The sequence below is a fragment of the Zalophus californianus genome, chromosome 1, assembly GCF_009762305.2.
Source record: "Zalophus californianus isolate mZalCal1 chromosome 1, mZalCal1.pri.v2, whole genome shotgun sequence".
NCBI classification, from domain to species: domain Eukaryota; kingdom Metazoa; phylum Chordata; class Mammalia; order Carnivora; family Otariidae; genus Zalophus; species Zalophus californianus.
The window spans coordinates 125,581,836-125,605,864 of NC_045595.1; the positions used below are offsets into that span (position 1 = coordinate 125,581,836).

At 33.2% G+C, this 24,029-nt stretch overlaps 1 protein-coding gene across 6 annotated transcripts in view; it reads left to right on the plus strand.

The window, feature by feature from the left end:
• The window catches only part of NLGN1 (neuroligin 1), an 831,148-nt gene that overhangs the window by 360,876 nt on the left and 446,243 nt on the right, over positions 1-24,029 (plus strand). For 4 of the 6 annotated variants that reach the window (XM_027586035.2, XM_027586034.2, XM_027586033.2 and 1 more), the window contains one exon: positions 20,188-20,247. The exons of the other annotated variants lie outside the window; for them this stretch is intronic. In XM_027586035.2, the coding sequence (XP_027441836.1) occupies positions 20,188-20,247 (60 nt within the window). The remainder of the gene's footprint in view (positions 1-20,187; positions 20,248-24,029) is intronic. 6 annotated transcript variants of the gene reach the window in all.

Below are 24,029 nucleotides of genomic sequence, written 5' to 3' on the forward strand. Positions count from 1 at the left end.
AATTAAAATACATATATAGTTTGTAATTGCTGTGTCTATATAAATAATTTCCTTGAATTTGCATAGAGAATATGGAAAGGATACATATAAAACCAAAGAGTGCTTACCTGCAAAATCAGGGATGAGGCAGGAACAGGGGAACTAGGTGTGGATGAGATGACCCTGACTTTTCAATATCCCTTCAGATTTATTGATTTGAGTTTTCAACTTTGTGAATGAATTATCTATTCAAGAGATATGATGAAATGAAAAAAAATGTTTTATATCCTTAGTAAAGATAGCAAAACACATTGGAAACGGCATAGACTATAAACCTGTGGGGTGTGGAGTTTTGTAGCACATTCACTACTGTTGCCTATAACTTAGGACAAGTCACTGAGACTCAATCTCCCTGCCTTCAGTGTCCTTACCTGCTACAGATGAAGAGGTTGCAATAGATTATCTTATGCCCTAGCTGTCATTTTGAGCTGTATTTTAGTTGATCTAAGATGGTACATAGTCTAGAGCCACTAGATTAGGGCCATAGGCCACTGAAAGCATGGAAACATATGTTCTAATGTATTTTCCATCCAAAAAGTTGTCCCAATATTTCTTAGAAGGGTCCACTTTATACTGTTCTTCTAGCTGTATTTTTAAAAGGTAGGAACATTGCATGAAATAATCTCTTAAAATTGTTTGATTATATAGCAGTTTGCCTTAGAGGAATTTAACTTTTCAACAAAATTTTAGCCTAAAAATATGCCCTGATAAGAATAATAGAATTATAGAGCACTAACTATGTGCTAGGTAATGTCCTAGGAACTTTGCATCTGTAATTTTCACATGAGTCCTACAAAAAGGTGCTTTTACCGTCATTTTTACTTGAGGAAATAAGACTTAGAGACATTTAAGTCACAGAATAGATACTCTATGTGTAAAACTTGAGTGTCAACAGAATAAGTTAGGAAAAGTAAGGAAGATGAGTGTTAACATCTCTCTGTGTAATATATTAGCTGTCTGAAGGCAATAAAAGACTAGATAATTTCCTTGAGTCTTTTCACTGACAGACTTGGTTTAAGAGAGGGTATATATCATGGGAGCTTCTCACCTGCCTAGTCTCCCACAGGCATGCTCAACAGAGAGACATACAGAGAAAAGTGGACACACTGAGACACTCACTTAGTAATGCTCACATAAATGGGAGCAAGCAAGCAAGAAAAAAAATACATGCTATTCCCAGAGGCACAAGAAGAAAGAGAGAAGGAGAGATACATAGGGATAATGTAAACAAAGAACACGTGCCATTAGAAACAGAAATGCAGAGACATCCACTGTAAAGCCTCTGATATAGTGAGATCAGGGAGGCACACAAAAAGAAATACACAAAACTATAGATAGAATGGGACACCAGGTGTCAAAGACACTCAGAAGCAGAAAAAAAAGAGACTCATAAATGGAGACACAGAGGCATATATACAGCATATAGGAAAAAAGCACACACTTGGTCAGAGAGACATACAAGGCACAGCAAAGTATGCAAATAAGCAGCAAGATGTAATTGGGCAGATCTCATATATTCAGAGCCGTTTACACACCAAGTGAATGACGTAGCTCTGCAAGAATGAAATCTATGCTTAACTAGGCAGAAAAATTCACACACAGTCATACACAAAGAAATACACACACAAGAGTGGATGTGACGTCCACACACAAAGAGATGCACACACACAGAAACAAGGACAGAGACGTGGATACCCGTAGCTTGAAGACAAAAAGACTACGTTAGTTCTCACTGTAATAGTTCAGAAGCTTCCCTGCCTCCCTGGCTCCTGCATTAGGCAGGGGGCCAACAATTCCTCTTTTCCCAGGCCACAGATGGTGCCGCCACCCTTAGAACGCTGTGCTGTGTTCTTATTGTATTTTTATACTTCTGTTTATTTCATTATGTTCTAGGGAGCATATTTCTCTCACTCTTTGACATTTATACCCCTTAGATATTTCTTGTATCTTCCTTACTTTACATTCCTTAATTTTCCTAGAAGTATGTTCTGAACTATTTCAGGTTGAGTTCATTGCTTTGTCTAAAAACTATTTCTTCTGCCAGTCTTAGTTTTACTAAAGACCTGGTATGATATCATATGAGATAGTAAGGTGAGTATTCTTGATAATATGTGAACCTCAAAGAATCTAAACTATTGCCATGATTAAATACATTTTAAACAAGTATGAAATATTTTGAGACAGGGATTATTTCTTGACTAGATTTCTAAATACTAAAGCAAAGGGATAGAAACATTTAATACGTTAGCCTGCTGATGGGTATTAAAGAGGGCACATTCTGCATGGAGCACTGGGTGTTATGCACAAACAATGAATCATGGAACACTACATCAAAAACTAATGATGTACTGTATGGTGATTAACATAACAATAAAAATTTAAAGAAAAAGGTAAAAAAAAGAAACATTTAATACTTTCAATGACATATATATGTATTATTATATATGTATACATGGGTTTGTATATATGATGTATATGTTTGTATACATGTGTATATATACATATATCTATCTATATCATCTACCTATCTATCCATCTATCTCATCTATCATCTAAAGTATGGTCACAAAAGAGAGCTTTATTTGGGAATAGGCCACTGTGTTTCTTCTGGGCATTTTCTTCTCAAAGGGAAAGCACCATGTCAGTCACACATGTGTGTCATAACCAAGCATGTACATAGTGTTGTCAATTTCATATATTTATGTAGATCTTTTCATTTTACTCCCCAGTGAGAGTTGAAATAGGAAAAGATTCAAAATCCCCCAAGTAGGAAAAGGGTCTAGATCCCGAGTATTCCTCAAAGTGTGTTCCATAGACCTCATTCATCATTTCATTGTTGAACTCTAGACTGAACCCTGAGCAATCTCAAAGAAGGGGAACTCTAGACTGAATCCTGAGCAATCTCAAAGGGAAGGGGAGGTAAGAATTGTCATTTTTAATAGGATCCCTGGGTATTTTTCATGTACACCCATGTTGGAGAAGCACTGTCTAGAGAACTGAATTTTATTGATTTTCTTACAGGGATTAATCTGCAAATACAAAGGGAGGGTTACGAGGGGGAGGTATTCCACCTGTGGATTTTGTACAATGTAATTTTTCTGAATATTTCTATCTATTCAGTTTTATTTCTTTCATTTTTAATGCTGAGCCATTTTAGTCTTTTTATGTACCTGTTCTCTTATGAGTTTTCTTACTGCTCTTCTGCTTAAAAACAAATGTCTATAATATTTAAACTGCCTGCAGAGCAAATTTCTATTCCGTTTTAACAAAGTAATGTTGAAAATCACTCATTCTCAGTGAGAAGTTATCTTTAGATGAATCACAAAGGATAAATGAATCCTAATTATAAGCAATTAAAACATTAGATACTATTTCTTAACATGAACCAGAAGAGTTGAGTTTACTACTAAATAAATACAGATGCATTCATATTCAAAGGAAAAAAAATTAGCAATGGTAACTTAGAACACACATATTGGAGTGATTATTCTCTTATAAGAAGGATTTATTTATCCAAATAATTCACCACAGGGTGCCAACATTGCAGCCTTTCTTAGTGTATTTCAAATTTAGAAACATTGATTCATGTGCAAATTTCTGAAACACATATCTTGCCTAAAGTCAATTGCATATTTTTTATTGCTTTAAATTTTAATACAGCTGTTTCTAGCTTTCTATATTAAAATAAAAATTCTGTGATATTCAAGAAATGGCTGTTTATCTAAATGTAAACTATTTTACAAAATCAAATGTGATTTCTATATATTTTTAAAAAAGTGCTTTTGTTGTAAAAATACTAGAGACTAAATGCAAAAGCTTTCATATTTATATAAGTAAATATTTTTTCTTCAAAGGCAATCTTGACTGCCAATAGCAAAATATTAGTATTGGATATGTTATCTTTGATTAATATTATTATTCTGGACTATCTTATAAAAATTAGCTTGATTTGAGGCATTTTAATAGCTTAAAGGAAGAATGAAAATGCAGGGAAGGAGAAATCAATAAAACATGGAGCCTCTTATCCCATATTGATTCTTGTAATCCAGCAACCATTAAATACTTGAGAGATAAGCCCCTTTTAAGATGGCATGTTTATATTTTGAAGATCAAATACCTTAATTTTGCTCATGGGTTTCCCAAAACACAATTCATGCACAAGATAGAATGTAAGCTTTCAGTGGCCATGTTTCCTATTGCAAGTGTTCTTAAACTGAGCATCTTAAATGCACATTGTGAATGGAGTCACCCTCAAGCAATTATTTCTTACAGTGCTGGTGCATATAACCACATTTGAACAGTACTACCAATTATGAAAATAAAGCTAGAACATCAAAGTTGGTAAATAATAGAATTAGAAAAAGTATTTTAATATTGATATAATTTAAAAGTATAATTTCATCCAGAATATCTCTTTTACCTTTCCATGAAAGTTTTTGGTGTTTTAAATGGATAAAGTATTAGAAATGCTAACTTGTCTCAAACCTGTCAACTCTTTCCTTAATGAGTAACATTACAATGGAAATAAAGAGCTGCTATGGCATTTTCCTTTTAAATTTTTCTGCACTTTTTTTCCTAATGCTACAAATTCAGAGCTGATATTTTGCCAAAAAAGAGTTTTCAAAATTCTTGTTAGCTGGTAATCAATTTCAAATCTATAATGAGTAAATATTAAACATATTGTTAATTACATTCAGAATCTTCACTTTTTTAAAGACACCAAGAAAATATCTATTTTTTCTCCTGTAATTTGTCTGTCAATTAATGTAGTTTTCTAATGTTGAATTTAGTGTATTTTAATAATTTTTAATATGTGTTGTGACCTTAAAATATGCCAGACACTGTTCTAAGAGCTACACATATATTACTGCTTTTAATCTCATAAACAATGCTATGTTATGAGTTTTTTTCTTTCTTTTCTTTTCTTTTTTTTTTTTTTAAGTAGCCTCCACACCCAGCATGGAGCCCAACACAGGGCCTGAACTCATGACCCTGAGATCAAGGGTGGGATGCTTAACTGACTGAGCTACCCGGGTGCCCCACTTGGTGTTATTTCTTTCCTTAATTTACAGATGGATAAATTGAAGTCCAGGGCTTTCAAGTGACTTTCCAAAAGTCTGACAATGGGGAGGATGGTGGAGTCAGAATGTAACATTCTGATTCCAGAACCTGTGTTCTTGATAGGCACATAGGGATCAGGAGGATTTTAATTAAAAAATATATATATGTATATGTATATGTATATGTGGACTTTTTTCTTTAAGATAATATAAATATTCTTCTTTTGAAAGCATAATGCTGCCAGTCCTTTGGTCAGTCATGACCTTTGTAATTAGCAGTTCCCACTATTTTCAGCACATTTAATGCCAATAATATAAAGCTTTCATATTACACAGGAAAAGCCTTTTGCAGTGTGTTCACAAACACCAAATATTATTTGATTCTACAAGAATTTCCCCAGGGGGCTAGAAGACATTGTCTTCCTTTTTACAGCTGACAGAAAGCTCAGAGATATGAAGTGACTTGAATAATGTCATATACCTTATCATCTAGGTAAGGAGCAGTGCTCAAACTAGAAGCCAGGCATGTTACTAGTGTGGGCTCTTTTACCAGAGAACTTGGCTGCTGTCATTCTGAAATGAGCCATCTCATGCTGCTGAGGCCTTCAGTTATTGTGGGAGAAACTGCCTCACAGCTTCACCATTTGGCCCTACTGTGCCTGGGGTCCATACCCCTGGGACTAAGTAACAAACTGAGGTTCAAATTTGATGTTCTCCATTTGAATAAACCACATTTCCTGCTTTTTCTACACTGTCTTGTTCCCATGAAGTGAATTCCATCCTGCCTACCCAGTGTTTCTGTTTGGGACAAGACATTTAGAGGACTTGGTCCTTCTGCAGAGCATATTACTCACATGTTTTATTTTATTTTATTTGTTGAATTCTGTATACACAACCTTGCTTCTTTTTCTTTATAGCGTAGAAGAGTTACCTAGAACATCTTGTTTTGCACTTCCCCACATTTGTAATTGTTTCTTTTTTTCTTCATCATTTCAATGAACCTAATGCCATGTAATATATTAGCAGCAAAGTTTACTCTAAGTGGTTAGAGTCTCAACTATACATAGCTATGTGTATATATATGTATATCCCAATGAGACACTTTTTTAGATTTTAACTGCTTTTCTATTAATCTCCCTGAAAGGGATTTTTTGACATTGTTATGATACCCTGTGAAAGCACAGAATATTCTTAATGGTGTGAATTCCAGAATAATACAGAACTTATCTTACATCCTGGCATCCCTACTTACTAGATAGAAGATGTTGGACAAATTCATAGTTTTTCTAAGCCCCACCCAGATTCCCCTCCCAGTCCACCTATAAATGGAATAATAATAATCCTGAGATTTGGAACAGTTGTGAGGAGTCAATAAGATAATCCTTGTGGAGTAGTTGGGGCACCTGTGTGGCACAGTCGGTTAAGCATCCGACTCTTGGTTTCAGCTCAGGTCTGATCTCAGGGTTGTGAGATAGAGCCACGCATCAGCTTTGAGCTCAGCATGGCGTGCGCTTGGGTTTCTCTCTCCCTCTCCCTCTGCCCAACCTCCCCCCGGCCCCTGCCTTGCACACACACTCTCTCTCAAATAAATAAATCTTAAAAAAAAAAAACTTATGAAGTGGTTAACATAGCATCAGGTTTTTTTAACAAGTTCATTAATTTCTATTTCCCAACTATTAAATGAAGATAATTACTACCTATCTCATAACAATAGCTAATACTTTGCTTCACCATTTACATTGTGTCAAGTAAGCCATTTGGTATATTGACTAATTTAGTTCTTAGCAACTCCATAAAGAGGTACCATTATTAATTACATTTATTTTACAAATGAGGAAAAGAAGACAGAGAAATTAGGATCACAGAGCTTGTAGTAACTACAGACAGGATTTGAAACCAGGTAGCATAGTTTTAGAAACTATAATTTTAATCACTGTGTCATATTCCTTGGTTTAGACTTAAAAATATATGAAAATCCATTATATGTTAGACACATAAAAATATATGCTAAATTTATGACTCATTCAGAAAAGTTCTTTCTACCAGATTGTCATTGTCAAGATATGGAGGTATGTGTAACTAGCAGGAAAACTACTCTTGGATGAAGAAGTACTTTAACATAATCTTCCTGGAGATCATTGGTGGAAAATAATGTTTATATAGTCAACTATTGCTACACACCTTCTAGGATGCTTGGTGCTCAGTGGACTTCATAAAGCATGCATACTATTACCTTCTGAGGAATATTCTGGTAAATTTGTGTCAATACTTTTCAAAGTGAGTGTGAAATACCATAATTACCTTTTTGCCAGAACATTCTGGTGATAGATTATTTGGGAAGGATGATGAAATATTAGACTCTAAATGTTTCTACATTAAGCAATAGGGGACTGGGTCAAATATATAAGCTCAGTGAAAATAGTTGTCAATATCTATACATTAGACATTAGTATATATTAAAACAACTTAATGTTACATTAAGACAATTCAGTGATAATTATCATTATTATTATTGTGGTCTCCTTACAGATCAGGCACTGAACTCATTATTTCATATCCATGATCTTGAATCCTTATGATATAGTCCTGTTAGGTGGACATTGTCCAACTTTACATTTAAGGAAACTGAATAATATGGAGGTTAAGAAAGTTACAAAAATCACATAGCTAGTAGAAAGCTGAGTGCGAACAACTTAATTCTAATGTCCTTTTTCTTTAGCACATATTATACTAGGAAGCATATGTGTGAATGGAGGGGTGTGTGTGTGTGCATCTGTTTTAAAGATTTGATTTGATGCAATACATAAAAGAAACATGAAAGGCAAACAAATATTTAATTGTACATCTCTATATTAAGCACTTTACAAGGCACTTTGAATTATTATCAGAACAATATTGAGGGTGGGGTGGCACTGTGTTCCTGACTCTATGAAGTTAAAAAACATGTCCAAGATTATATAACTATACATGTGCTAGATAGATATATATATAGATCTATATATATATACAGAGAGAGAGAGATCTGTTTCCAAACCAATTAGAACACAGTCACAATATCAAGTAGTATTAATATATATTCTAGGAAATACCTTTAAATACATTTTAGAGTTATAGACTTCTAGGTTTGGAAATGTCTTTGAAATTAAGAGGGAATATTAAAACACTAAAATTGCCTAGTTAGAAAGGGTATCAGCCTATAGCACTGTAGGTGGGTGCTGGGAGCCCCTGCTATGGCAAACATTAACCCTTCAGTTTGTTGTTCTTTCTCAGGATTGCTTGGGCTATTTGGGGTCTTTTGTGGTTTCATACAAATTTTAGGATTGTGGGTTCTATTTCTGTGGAGAATACCATTGGAATTTTGAGAGGGATTGCATTGCATCTGTAGATCACTTTGAATAGTATAGACATTTTAATAATATTAATTCTTTCAATTTATGGACATTGAAATGTCCATATCTATCTTTCCATCTATTTACATCCTCTTTAGTTTCTTTCATCAGTGTCTTATAGCTTTCAATGTACAGATCTTTTACTTCTTAGTTAAATTTATTACTAAGTATTTTGACCTTTAATTATTTCACGCATCACTCTGTTTAATAATATATACTTCTGGGAAATTATTCCTCTTAACTGTTTTTACTTACTTGGTTTAAACTCTAAGATATTTGTCCTTCCAAATCTGTTGGTTTGTTTTTAAAATTTTTTCTGTTTTTTTTCCTTTTAAAGGAAAATATTTATTTTTATTTCAATCTTAACCTTAATGACATCTAAATAAAATCTTGGTTACAGGAGTACAAGGCTTTATAGTTATAATAATGGTGGGCCTGTTGGTTTGTCGTTTATTTAAAAGATATCTCTGCTACATCATTAACCTCCACACTCAATTTTTTTCCTTTTCCCTGCTTGTCTTTTATTGTCATGTGACTTACTGTAAAGGAGCTAACTAGATAGAGTGATAGGAAACATGAAATCTAGACTTAGCTCTGCTTTTAACTAGCTTTGGGGCCTGGGCAAAATCAGTTAACACTTTTTTTTTTTTTTGAGGAATTGGGAAATGAGTTTGATAGTAAGGTCATTTCCAGCTATAGCATCCTCTGAATCTGGGCATATAATCACTGGATTCATAAGTGTTTTTAATAATATTTAACGTAAGCTTATCATTTATTGTATCAGACAAGAGGGAGCACAAGAGATTGCATGGTAAGAGAGAATCAATCATGTGGAATGGAATGCATGAGGTGGAAAGAGAGTGAAACAGCTTCACTGAGGACAAGAGATATTTAGCAAGGAGAGACATGTTTGAGACTGGAATTTGTCAAGAAGTCACTTCAGGGGAACACACACAGTTAGTCTAGCTCTTTTAGGACTTTGACAGTAGAGGTCTTGTCTTTACTGACTTATTTCCCAGTGAAACCCACTTAGAAAATAGTATCTTAAAAAAGTTACTGGCTCAATTTATTTATCTCACTTATGGAGATAAAATGTAGTGATGTCCAGGAATTAAGGTATTTTCACAGTCAGGTCTTGCTCAGCAGTATACAACTGTCTCTGGTTCATAGCTTAAAGACAACAGTTCAGCCAAAACATACAATAGTACTCCTTTATTTCAATGTGCAAAAAAATTTACACGTTATATTAGAGATTTCCTATTCTTATCATCCTTCTTTCCTCCCCCGAGGTGAGTTGATTATAACTAGAACTTAAAAGAATCAACTCTATAAGACAAAGCACACAAGATGTGAGGGTGAGGTCATTTTTGAGCAATAGTGAGAAGACTCACAGTGGAAAAAGATGTATTCTGGATTTTGTCTCCTCATGTATTTACTTTTTTTTTTTTTTTGATGAGAGCATTTAAGTTCTACAGCCTTGGCAAATTTTGATTACACAATACAGTACTATCAACTATGGTAACCATGTTATGCATTTCAGACCTTATCTATTTTATAACTGAAAATTTTTACCCTTTTACACCAAGCCTCTTCCTATTTCACCCACTTCCCAGACCCTGGTGAGCATTTTTCTACTATTTCTATGAGTATGACTTTCATTCTCTTATTTTTAACTTTTTTAGATTCTACATATAAGTGATACCATACAGTATTTGTCTTTTTCTGTCTGGCTTACTTCACTTAGCATAATTTCCTCCAGGTCCATCCATGTTACTAAAGATGAAAGAATTTTAAGTCTGAATAATATTTCATTGTGTATATCTTCACTGCATTTTCTTTATCCATTCATTTGCCAATGGACACTTAGGTTGTTTCCATACCTTGGCCATTGTGAACAATGCTGCTGTGAACATGGGGTACAGATATCTCTTCGAGATAATGATTTCATTGCCTTTGGATATATAGCCAGAAGTGGGATTGCTAGATCATAATCATATGGTAGTTCAATTTTTAACTTCTTGAGGAACCTCCATACTGTTTTCCACACCAGTTTACATCCCTATCAACAGTGTACAAGGGTTTTCTTTGCTCCATGTTCTCATCAGCATTTGTTATTTCTTGTCTCTTGATAACAGACATTCTAATAAAGGTGAGATGATATCTTATTATGGTTTTGCTTTGTACTTCCCTAATGATTAGTGATGTTGAGCACGTTTTCATGTATCTATTGGTCATATATAGGTCTTCTTCAGAAAAAAAAGTGTCTATTTAGGTTTTGAATTTTTTTAATTGGGTTGTTTGAGAAATTTTTTGGTTTTGTTTTGTTTTGTTTTGCTATGGAGTTGTATGAATTTCTCATCTATTTTAGGTATTAACCTCTAATTGGATACGTGGTTTGCAAATGTTTTCTCCAGTTCCATAGATTGCCTTTTCATTTTATTGATAATTTCTGTGGTATGTAGACGTTTTTCAGTTTAATGTAGTCCCCTTATTTATTTCTACTTTTGTTGCCTTTGCTTTTGGTATCAAATCCAAAAACTTAATGCCAAGGCCATCATCAAGGAGTTCACTTACTATGTTTTCTTCTAGAAGTTTTATGACTTCTTGTCTTACATTCAAGTCTTTAATACATTTTGAGATTATTTTTGTGTGTCATATAAGACAGGGGTCTTGTTTCATTCTTTTGCTTGTGGTTGTCCAGTTTTCTCAGCACCATTTATTGAAGAGACTATCCTTTCCCTATTATATATTTTTAGCTCTTTTGTTGAAAAGTAATTGACCACATATGCTTAGGTTTATTTCTGGGGTCTCTATTCTGTCCCTATTGATCTATGTGTCTGCTTTTTATACCAATATCATACTGATTTGATTACTATAGCTTTATAATATAGTTTAAAATCAGGAGGTGTGATGCCTCCAGCTTTGTTGTTCTTTCTCAGGATTGCTTGGGCTATTGGGGGTCTTTTGTGGTTTCATACAAATTTTAGGATTGTGGGTTCTATTTCTGTGGAAAACACCACTGGAATTTTGAGAGGGATTGCACTGCATCTGTAGATCACTTTGAATAGTATAGACATTTTAATAATATTAATTCTTTCAATTTATGGACATTGAAATGTCCATATCTATCTTTCCATCTATTTATGTCCTCTTTAGTTTCTTTCATCATTGTCTTATAGCTTTCAGTGTACAGATCTTTTGCTTCTTAATTTATTACTAAGTATTTGACCTTTTTGACATTATTATAAATGGGATTGTTTTCTTAATTTTTTCTTTCTGATATTTCATTTTTATAAAAACACAACTGATTTTTGTATATTGATCTTTTTCTCTTGCAACTTTACTGAAATTGTTTATTAGTTCTGACAGTATTTAGGTGGAGTCCTTAGGACTTTCTATATATAATATCCTATCACCTGGAAATAGAGGCGATTTTACTTCTTCCTTTCCAATTTTATTTCTTTTTCTGGCCTAATTGCTTTGACTAGGACTTCTAGTGCTATGTTGAATAAAAGTGGTGAGAATGGACATCCTTGTCTTGTTCCTGATCTTGGAGGAAAAGCTTTCAGCATTTCACCATTGGATATGATGTTAACTGTGGACTTATTGTATACAGTCTTTATTATGTCAAGATACATTTCCTCTATACACAGTTTGTTGAGAGTTTTTGTCATTGAAAGATGTAGTGTTTTGTCAAATGCTTTTTCTACATCTATTGAGATGATCATATGATTTTCAGCCTTCATTTTGTTAATATGATATGTCACATTAATTAATTTGCTAATGTGGAACCATCTTTGTATCCCACTTCATCATGATATATGACCCTTTTAATGTATTGATGAATCTGGTCTGCTAATATTTTGTTGAGTATTTTTGCATCTATGTTCATTGGGGATATTGGTCTGTGTTTTTCTCTTCTTGTAGTGTGAACATCAGGCTTTGCTATCAGGTAATGCTGCCTCATAAAAGGAGTTTGGAAGCATTACGTCCTCTTCAATTTTGGAGAAGACTTTAAGAAAGATTGGTATTAGTTTTTCTTTAAGTGTTTGGCAGAATTCAGAAGAGATGTATTTTGGAAAGCAATGGAATGAAGAGATAAAATCTGAAGAGAATAAGGAGGGTCTGATGGTTCACTCTGGTGCATTTAGTCTACAATGATAAGATAGAAGCAGACAGTAAAAATTTTTATTTAAGTAGTGAAACAATGAAAGTGGTGTTTAATGAACACTACTCTGAACTGCATTTTTTTAAAAAAATATTTGAAATGACTTGTTTCCATTTTGAATAAAAAATCTTTTTTTTTGCTCATGAATTTCTAAAACATCAAAATGAGTGTTAAACTATATTTAGTTTTCATCTGTCTTGTTATAGCTATTTTAAAATTCACAGTACAAGTTTTTTGTATACGCTCTTGAGTTCCTGTTCCCTTGGAATGCTTGCAATTTTAGTCTTAGAAGGAGTTGAATGTGTGTACATTTTAGCTGATGGTGATTAAATCTTTTTTCTTTTTGGGTTTGCCACTATTATTATCTACAACTTCAAAAACCTATGGCATACAAAATGGCTTGGGAGAGTCTAGAGTCTAGGTGACAGTGGGAGCAACTATGAGGTTACTGCAATAATTCAGCCATGTGATAGTGATGGCCACAGACAAGGCCAATAATAATAGAGTCCTGGGAGAGCATGACAGGAATAAAATTGGAGAAGCAGCAGGAAGTTATAACTCTGAATGCAAAACCTTTATGGGAGGTAAAATTGGCCTTGAGGTGGACCTGGTGGGCATCCCTATCATGCTGAGAAGGAGGTGAGATATCCAAGTAGAAATCACTTACAGAACATCTATCTTTGTATGAATATAAGAGTAGTTAGGATATGTTAATTCTCATCATGTTAATTCTTAGGCAAAATAAACTTAACTTTAAATACATGTTTAATAGAAAACTTTAAAATATAAAATTTTAGATGTATTTAGATTTTTCTTTTTTATGATATTCATTTTATTTGCAAACAGAAAATAGAGAAGGGTTATAGACTCCTTTTCCATCATCTAATTTATTCTAATGAAATTATTTTCATCTGTTAAGAACATAATGCAGACCTCTGTATAAAGTAATCTCTGCCCTATGATTTGGAGTGACTTGACCTCTTTGTGATTTTCTCTTCAAGATTCAGTTAGGCCCTATTTATCAGTGTGTGCTTAAACCGTTTAAATGACTTCCTATTGATTTTAGGGTTAAGACACAAATCCCCAGGTTGGAGGAGCTGCATACTCATCCTCATCTCCCACTACTTTCTGTTCTCCTTTGCCAGCCTCACCGACTGTCTAATTAGGCTCTGTCTAATTTTAGGACCTCTCTGGCTGGAATCTTCTTTCCACCCTACGTTCCCATCCCCAGCCTCTTTGCTTGCTTAGTACTGAGCTGTCCTTCAGTCCTCAGGCTACATTGCACTTTTTCAACAAAGATGTCCTTAGACTCAGCTAGGTTGCCTTGTCTAACCTCTCATAACACCAAGACTTTTTTTTTTCTTAACACAGTCTGTAAGTATATGTTTATGTGTGTGATTATTTGCTTAATGTCTCTTTCTCTGACAAAATTAATTTTCATGAGGGCTAGGGTCTTGCCTGTGTTGCTCACCATGTATCCTGGTGACCTAGCATAACATATTTGGAAAAGCTGGATGACTAAATACTGGCAGCCACACCAAGAAGTTTGGACTATTGATGCCATCCCAGTCTCAAGCCTCGCTGAGAGAGCTCTGGGATCTGGTGGCACTTGTGTCCTCACCATACCCAGGTACATCTCTGGATAATGTGTGGAAAGCCAGGTCAGTAGAGAGTATGTCTTCACAGAGTACTGCAGGATTTATGCAACATAGAGTCACATTGCTCCAGATTAGAAGGGAGCACTATTCTGACATTCTTCATGATATAAAATACTAAATGTGCATTTTTTAAAAAAATCAAACAAATGTAGTGTTAAAAAAATAATGAGCTTGTGCAAATTTGGTGATGCTCAGATTAAGAGTTAGCCTATTTTACTTACTTTTATCTACTTAAAAAAAAATTCCCCAGGTCCTACCACTTTTGTTCTAGACAGGATTGCTTTGACTTCAAAGTGTTGTAATAAAGGTAATTTTATGAAAAAACAACTTGTTTTTCTTATAAATATGAATGAGCTCTTCTCAGTATACTGGATCCAAGGTTTCTCTTTCCTTTTTTCCTGACCTTAACATCAAATTTTCTTTTCCCCAGAATTCATGTTTTAAGCTATGCTCTGCCTCTGAAGAACTGAGGGAGTGTGTTTTTTGTTCACATAGGTGTTTTCTGCTAACACAAAAATAAATAGCATGTCTGCTGCTTTCATACCCTTGGAACCTAGTCCTTTCTATAGCATATGTACATTTGAACCACAAGCCTAAACAGGCACCCCTCCCAACAGATACTGAAACATCATGCATGGGATAACAGTGCCACCAAAATTTGCACAGATATGGATTCTTTGAAAACTATGAATTCTCCCAAGTTTGCTTCCATTATCTCATCACAGCAGTTTGCATTATATTTTTATTTTCTCATAATGCGTATTTATGACATTGCACAAGAATGCTATCTTTTGATTGAGAAATTATTAAGAAAATTATTTTCAGCTATGATTTCTTTACATATTAATAAAATCGATGGTTTAAGAAGTATGATAACCTTTAGTTAATAGAGTAATATCAAATTAATAAGCATTATTCCAAATCAATTGCTTTCATTCATTTCTGTATTCTCAAGAGTTGTGTGTTGTAGTTATATAAAATTCACTAAATTTCAATAGGTAAAATTTACTACCTTTGCAATGACACCAACTGTCATGATATCTGATTTCTTTAAGTCATTGTATGTTAATGTTTATCAATTTGGAAAAAATCAAATACAGTAACATACTGCTATTTTTATTTGTAATGTACTGAATTCCAGCATTGTCTCCCATACAGAACAGACATAATTAGATTTTTACATCCTTGATTCTAGTTTTATAAAGACTAAGAACATTCCTGAAAAGATTTAAACAACTTCCAATTGCCCCATAACAAGTGGCAACATCCTTATATTTCCACATAAAGTGTAGAAATAGCCTTAGGAATTCCATGGAGTCAGTTTACCTCTAAAGTCAGGTGGGGAAAGAATAGAGCAAGGTCATTAGCCAGGAATGTATCACAATGGAACTTACAGGAGCCTGGAGCTCTAAATAATCCTAAAATTTTCAAAGACTTGCTCTCTTAAGAAGGACACATTTCTCATGGCCAGCTTTCTAAATCAGGAGCTAATAATACCCTCAACCTGCTTGCCTTTTGCAGATATGTGTGACACAAAGTACTGATAATTTCTGCTGAATTGAACCCGTAATGAAGGAATTTATAATCAGTTCTAATGTATTTGAGACCTAAAGTATATTAGCCCTTCATCAAAGAGAATGATAAAAAGGAGCGTTAATATGGGTGGATAGTAATTATTTCAGGGCCTTGTAATTATTCTCCAGTTAACTACAGAGAAATGCTGATATTTTTATTCCTTTTTTAAAAAATAAAAGGCACTGTGGTCAGATCCTAACAATATAAGACTGCATAAGTCCTTTGTAAAGTCCAACACTTTGAATTACCCTTATACTGACGGCATAGAAACTATTTGAGATTTAAATGCGTTCAAAGTTCATGGTTAGGAGTTCCCTTTACCTTCATAGTTAGGAATTCCCTTTACCTTCCTAGTCCTGTTGTTTCACCACTGAATCTATTTATTGCCTATAGGAGATATAAAATATAGTAATTACTCTCACTTCCTTTCAAAATGACATGAGGTCCACTTTCCTATTAACTCTAATGAGAGTTATGTGTGCATTCCTCAAGGAGAACAGATCCCATAGTTTCAAGGTAGAATAAATCACTTCTCCAGGTTTTAGAGGACTCATTCGCTTTATATTTTGGTGTTTAAGATACCCATTTAAACTGCTGGTATTGAAAATGCACTGTTTGTAGTTTAAAAGAAGCATAAGCTATGGTTGGAATGTTGTTAATGATTGCTGTGTATTTTTGTTGAAGGATAAATATTTTACCCTTTGGGGAAATAATGTTGATCAATTTACAGGAAATACGTGGTCTCTAAAATGTGGTTGTCTGATTTTCATAAGAAAATTAATGACAATCACCTCTTACCATATTTTCTTTCAATTAAAAAAACTTTAACATCAGTTATTATGTCAAATTATGTCAGTTTAGAATAAACTAAAAATGAGCCAGAGTTGCTGATTTTCTAGAAAGAAGGAAGCTCAGGGCAACAGGCTATTTTCCTTCCAGCCTGGGAATAAGGAATCTTGAGATCATGTAGGGATCTGTTTCTGTAATCCACAAGCATATGTTTACTCTATTTGAGGCCTCCTGAGAGAAACCAGTGTTGAGTTTTTCAATTTGCAATGCCGGATCCTCTCAGATATTTGTTTCCTGTGGCTTTAGGCATATGAGATAAAGGAAATCTGGGTTTTTGTTTTCTTTTTATAACCATTTTTGCCAAAAACTGTTATCACCCCTCTTCTTCCCAGGGAACCTTCAAAAAATCAGACAAGTAAACAATTCTTGATGTTAAGAAAATTCAGTTATTCTGGAATTATGAAAATATTGCTGGAACCCATACTGTGGGAACAATTTAATATCATACAATAATAGTTTTTATTTACTATTCAGTAAGTGAACTTCTTTAGTTGGGAGAATTTGACTTAATCTTTTTCTAAGATAATGATGTCCCCATCTATTTATGATGCTGAATGTCTGTATCTGTTTTTAACTGTTCAGATTTACTACAGTAAAAGATGTTCCATCTAGTGCATGTATGTAATCATGATCCCACATCAGTTAAGAGGCATACAGCTTCCTGAGTAGGGAAGGTGATAAAACTGCAGCCAAAAAGGTTGTTCAACCATATTATCCATGGAAAAGTCATCTCATCGTATATGCAGTATCATTTCCATGACTTCCCTACTTATACAGACCCAGAGTCAAATAGCAACTGAGAACTATGTCCCACATGCAAACAAGTGACAGATCATGTTTTCATAAAAATTCTTTTACTATCACATCTTATGCAGACCCAAGAACCAGCAATTCTTTTTTTTTTTTTTTCTAAGATCTATTTATTTGAGGGGGGAGGGTCAGGCGGGAGAGGGATAGAAAGTCTTAAGCAGACTCTAGGCTGAGTGCAGACCCCATGGCGGGCCTGAGCCCAAACCCAGAGTGGGTTGCTTAACCAACAGAGCCACTCAGGAGCCCCAAGAACCAGCAATTCTGTGTGTGTGCAAAGTATGTAAAACTATTGGCTAGGCAACTGTAGAACCTGAATGATTTCCTGAAGAAGTCCTGTAAATTGCCTCTGGGATTCTAAGACAGGAAAGAAAAACACTTCATCTGAATTGTTGAAAAGAGGCCTGAACAATGTAAGGAGAGTGACTTAGTTTAATTGTGTTTTACATGTGTCTCCAAATGTTAGTGAACTGATGATTCAGCAAAAAAAAAAAATTTGAACTCATGTTAGTGGTTTCTTAATAGAGCCAAGAATTAAGCAAATTAAGTAATTTAATTAAAATTGGAAAGTAGATAATGGTTTGGGTGGCAATAAATAACAACCACTGCACTTAATCTGTGTTGCCTATTAGTAAATCAAACTATAATTTCTATATAGCATCCTTGAAAATAGAAATGCAAGAAATTATATTGGTTGAAGTCTGTTCATTTACTGCTTAAGGTAGTTAAAGAAAAATAAAAAGCTTGAAAATATAATTTTCCAAGTGTAATATTTTGCGTGATGTTTTAAAACTGGAAATATTTCAAATACAGTTTTTGATACAGCAATTTTTGAATTTAAATATAAACTATCTCTATTTTTCAGAAATGTAGCAACATTGTTGCATGGACATCCAAAAACATTGAGGGTATTTTTTGCACTAGCAGGGTCATATCAAAGAAATGTAGAATTCTGTGAACTTGTAACTGAGTGTCAATTAACATAGACTTGTTTTCATCTAGGTTTTCTCTTAAAGGAATGATTGCTTACAAGAGTGACTATAACAGTATATCACTAAATTTATTGTGTACATCTCCTCTGTCTATATTTGGAATGACCTTGAAACCATGACCTTACAACAAGTCAAGGGGTCCCTTCAGTTTCATTAATTTCTCCATTTCCAATCTTTTGATCCGTGCCAGTTACTACTATTTTTCAAGGCTGTTTCTCTGAGCTGATGAAACATAACTGGATTATATCTCTTTTTTCTCCCTTCCATTTTCTGGGATGGTGTTTTTCATTCTTTGAGGGTTCTGATAATAGGTATAGTTTGAATTACAAACATAATGCACAGTAATCACTGAAAAGACTCAGAAGTCTTTCTTGAAATGTTGAACAATCCTTCCCTACGAAGTGTGCTTGCAGTTAATGCCTGCTTCTTTTCTATTTATGTTATTGAAATCAATACATGACTTTCAGTCTTTTTTTTTCCCTTCCTTTTTCTGTGACTGTTATTTTATGCATGACAAAATTCTCTTGCTTACTGCTGTGTTTGGCTGTCTTTTAACTTGAGTGTCATGTGTTTGTAATGAATGCGTTTTGCATGAGGATTATGAAATGTCATACAAATTAAATGGTTGTGAAAACGAAAAGCAACGTGGGGCTTCACTTGCATTTTTGTGTGCTGAATATGTCAATTATGTGACACTTAAAATTACTTTCAAATGGCCTTTGACTTCCCCTTTGGTGTGCCTCTTTATTCTAGCAAATTAGTATTGTTAAGTGTAATAAAACATTTATTAAACATTCACAGCGTTTTAATACAATTATTATCCTAAAACATGATTCCCTTATAAATAACTATACTGGACATGAAATTGCAAGAGGGCATAATTCTGTTATATTACTAGATTGCTTATGAAATGTAAGCCCTGACTCTGTAACTAACTTAATAACCAAACACTGACTTCTATTGATGGTACCTTTGCTCTACATAGTGATGAGATTATCTGTTCATACTTTTGTGCATGTTGCAAACGTCCTAAATCCGCAGCTAATATTTAATTAAAACACATGGGGAAATATTTGTTTAATGACAAGTAATTTTAAAAAGTCACAGTTTTGGAAAATGTATGATATAAAAATGTGTAAAATCCAAGTGTTAATGCTCTTACAAAAAATTAGGAGAAAAAAAGAAAAAAAACACCCTGAAAATGTTCATATCTCTGTTTTCCCTAATGTTATTTTATTGTCCCAAATTAAAGATGAGTTTGGCCTACTTTCTTTATTGTTGTCACCAATTCAAATTAGAAAAGACACTGAATAAATTAAGTTCTTTCAGCTAAAACTGTTTACTTTTTTGTATGCAGTGGATATTTAAAAAAAAAATCATTTCCTTTGCTTATGACTTGAGTTTCAAACCATAATGTATTTTTTATGCTGGATATATTCACAAACCAAATCCTCTATAAGATATTTTGGGGAGAGGGATTCTTTTTTTCTTAAACAAAACAGATAATCAACTTTGACTTAACCACTTCCCTGCTCTTTTTGGAAATACCCTTGAGAATTTTAGTATTTACATTTATTTTTTCCCCTCAGTCTTGTTTATTCTTGAATTGTCTTTTTTTTTTTCCCTCCGTTTCTCCGTTCTCAATCCTAGGTCCCCTTACAAAGAAACAGACAGATGATTTAGGTGATAATGACGGTGCTGAAGATGAAGGTATTTTTTTTCCACCAAATCTATTTGCATGACAAGGGCCTCAATCACTTTTTCCACACCTTTCTATTTTTTTACTTCTTGTCTTTTTTTGAAGAGTTGTTTTTAAATTCCCGTTTTTGATGTGTTTTGTCTTCTTGCTTGTTGTTACACATAAATATACATTTTTAATTTTTTAAAAAAAAATGAATGTTAAGTTTTACATTTTGATGCCAACCATTAAAATGTTTTAGAAAGAGGGGCATTTTTTTTTTTTGTTTTCTTGAACTGACTTTTGATATGTTTCATCCCATGTTTTGACTGAAATTTGTCCACATTCTTTGAACTAACAATCTCTCCCCCTGTAGTCTCTCTGTACCCATTTTGCATGTTTTCTAATCTATGTATTTTACCCAATATCAAAATGTGTTTTATTTTTACCTTTGATATTTGTTTAAAAAGAACCCCATACCCAATAAAATGAAAGACAACTAAAAGCTGATATAAAGTGTTTCTTGAGCAATATAATTTATATGACAAAAATACTGTTTTCTATTGATTTGCCTAAATACTGCATAAATAAATTCGATTGTATAGATAAGAAAGGAATTCTGTCTATTTAGATAACTGCAGTAAACTGTGCAATCACTTCAGTAGTCCAGGCAGATTTGATGGGTATCTTTTCATTTCAAAGGCACATAATTTCGAGCCCGGTGAATGGAAGTGTTCTGATTTTCAAACTATTGCGAACTACAAGCAATAAAATATTTCCTACTTCGCTAATACCAAAATTGTTTTCTCTTTCTAACTTTCTTATGAAATACAATTCTGATACACTCTGTACATGTAAGTACTTGCTAGATTGATTTGACATTTCTCATTCCATTGTGTACCTTTACCTGGTGTTAGGTGCAGTATCCAGAGGGGCCTGTTGATATTTTCAGTTCACCTTGGTTCCAATTAAGACTTTTTTTTTAATGCTACCCTAGTTATGAGTCTTCAAGAAGTGACTAATGTTATCCCAAGTTTAAAAGTAACTCCCAGAGCCCTAGAAATTAAATCTCATAGAGATATTAATAATACAGTATGAATGGTTTTCCAAAATAAAATAACCTACTAGCAGGTCAGCAGAAATGCTAGTTATATGAGTTACAACTGTGAATGAATATATCCTTACTAAACAACTTGAATTATTTTCATTGAGATATTTATTTAATAAATTACTTCACAGTAGAAAATTAAATTATAGAGGTGAAGTATTGAAAGCTTAAAAATTATTTTGTATTTTAATATTTTATAACACTTAAGAATTATTTTGATTAAGTGAATTTTATGATCTCTGATTAAAAATATGTTTATCATGAACCCCAACGGTGAATCAAAGATTAAACACAAAGCAGTCATTAATATTTGAAATACATCATTATAGCTGTCCAACAGTTATCATTTTGAAAGCTAAATAGCTAAAAATAAACTTATAATATCAAAATGCAAATTGTTTTTTAAAAACATTGTTGGAAATCAGAAGTTTTCAAACATTCAAGACATTTATTGACTTTGTTCTCACAGCTGTAAGACCGCTTCCACTTAGGGGCTTTGGGATTTGCTGAGCCCTCTGAAAATCCTTAACTCCTAGACATTTGTTATCTAAATAATACTTAAGTATAAAGGACTTCTTAGTGTGTAGCTTTGTAAGCTCTAAATTTTCTGAAAGTACTCACAAGGTTAGTATACATAATTTTCCTATTTAAAAAATACTTTGCTGATTTAATGTACTTCTTTTCTTTTGATAAATAACATCAAGTAAGACATTTACATATTTACAAAAATACCTCTGAGCCACCATAATGAGCTAAGCCCTGTAAATGTGAATCTATTTTACAGACCTCTTTCAAAACACATTTAACATTTTTTAAATAGCCATTAAAAATGTTCTAAACCCCTGTTTAAATTGTCAGGTTAAGTACTAAGTCAGTCAGTCACAAGACTTATCAAATCAATAAATATTTTTAAATGCTCAGAGTGTAAAATGTAAGAGCAATCAATTCAAGTTGAGTCCATTCCTCTGTGCTGTCGTTTTGGATAATTGTTTAGACAGCAAAGACAAGAAAGATAAACTCAAATATTCCTCAGGATAAAAAAACCTTTGTAGGAAAGTCTGAACATCTTCTATTCAATTCCTTTTACAATTATTTTGTAGACATGAGAGTGTGAATAAAAACCAAGGCCAATTTTCATATTTAATTTGTTCCAAATTATGAATCAACATCACTAGACATAAAACAAATATAAACTACTTGATAAATTACTCCTTTTACTTTAGTCAAAAGTCAAGTTACTTAATCTTCATTATTCACTGATAACCCAAATCTTTTACTTGATTTCCAGGTCCCTATCTCAGCTACTGCATTGAGAGGCTACCAGACTCATTGACTGGGGTGTGCCCTTCATTCACTTAACTAACCCAAGGTTTCTTAGTAGACACTATTCATTACTTCTAATTCTACTTTGTGTCTTTACTGTCAGTTATTCTTTTGCCAACTTTAGGCCAGACACAATTGTATCACTTTTCAGTTGTGTTTTATAATAACCAAAAAGACTACATATTTCTTAGGTTATTTCCATAGTTGCAAAAAGACTAATCTGAAGTGATAAAAATGGGTCAAAGCAACACCCTAGATTTCTACCAATTTATTTTGGGGATTTAAGAGATATTTAAATGTTTTTAATTGTGCTAAGAATACCTTAATATTAATATTTCAATATTCAGGTGCAATTTTATATTCTAAATAGAGCCTTTTAAAACTGCTCTTATAGATTTTTATTTTACTTATTTATTTATTTAACTAAAAATTGTATTTAGCCAACACTTCTAGATTCTTTTGCTGGTTTGGAATGAGGTTGGTATCTGAGGTTGGTAGAATTAGTAAAGCAGGACACAAAAATATCTTGAAATATCTTGAAATATATCAGAGAAAAATTAAGACAATACCCTACAATTTAAAAACTGTAAAATGCCAACACCTCTAAATTATGGGCAGTTAAGAACTTAATGAGTTTTTTTAAGAGAAGGAAACCAGTAAGCATATTTACAGAGTTATGTGTCTAATAATTATTCATTAGGACAATTAAAGGGAATTGTGATTTCCAAACCCTGGTGTCAGCCACAAATAAATCCTCATTAATTGCTATAGATCTATTGACACTTGCTACATTGGCTTAAAATTTTGGTTTATCGGAAAGACAAAATAGTTACTAAAATTTAAAATAGATCGAACCATGAGAGACTATGGACTCTGAGAAACAGAGGGTTTTAGAGAGGAGAGGATGGGTTAGCCTGGTGATGGGTTTTAAAGAGGGCACATACTGAATGGAGCACTGGGTGTTATATGTAAACAATGAATCATGGAACACTCTATCAAAAACTAGTGATGTAATGTATGGTGGTTAACATAACATAATAAAAAAATACAATTTATTAACCTTTTACAAGAGCTATTTAAAATAAAATGATGATAAGATTGCTATCCATTTTAGCAAAAAATTTTAAGTAGAGATATCTACTAACATTCCAAGTCTATTACTTTTTTAACTTGAAAAACTTAAATACTTTCTTACCCTAAAAAATTTAGAAGGAAAATAATCATCAGTATAGTGGCACATGCATGGCATATGCACGGCAAAGCCTAAAAAAATGCACATAGCAGAAAATATAAACATGTTTTATGAACATTTATATTTTTACTGTTGCTGAACTAGTGTTTTAGTCTCTGAGAGTGGTTTTAATTTTAGTAAAGTCAGTAGCA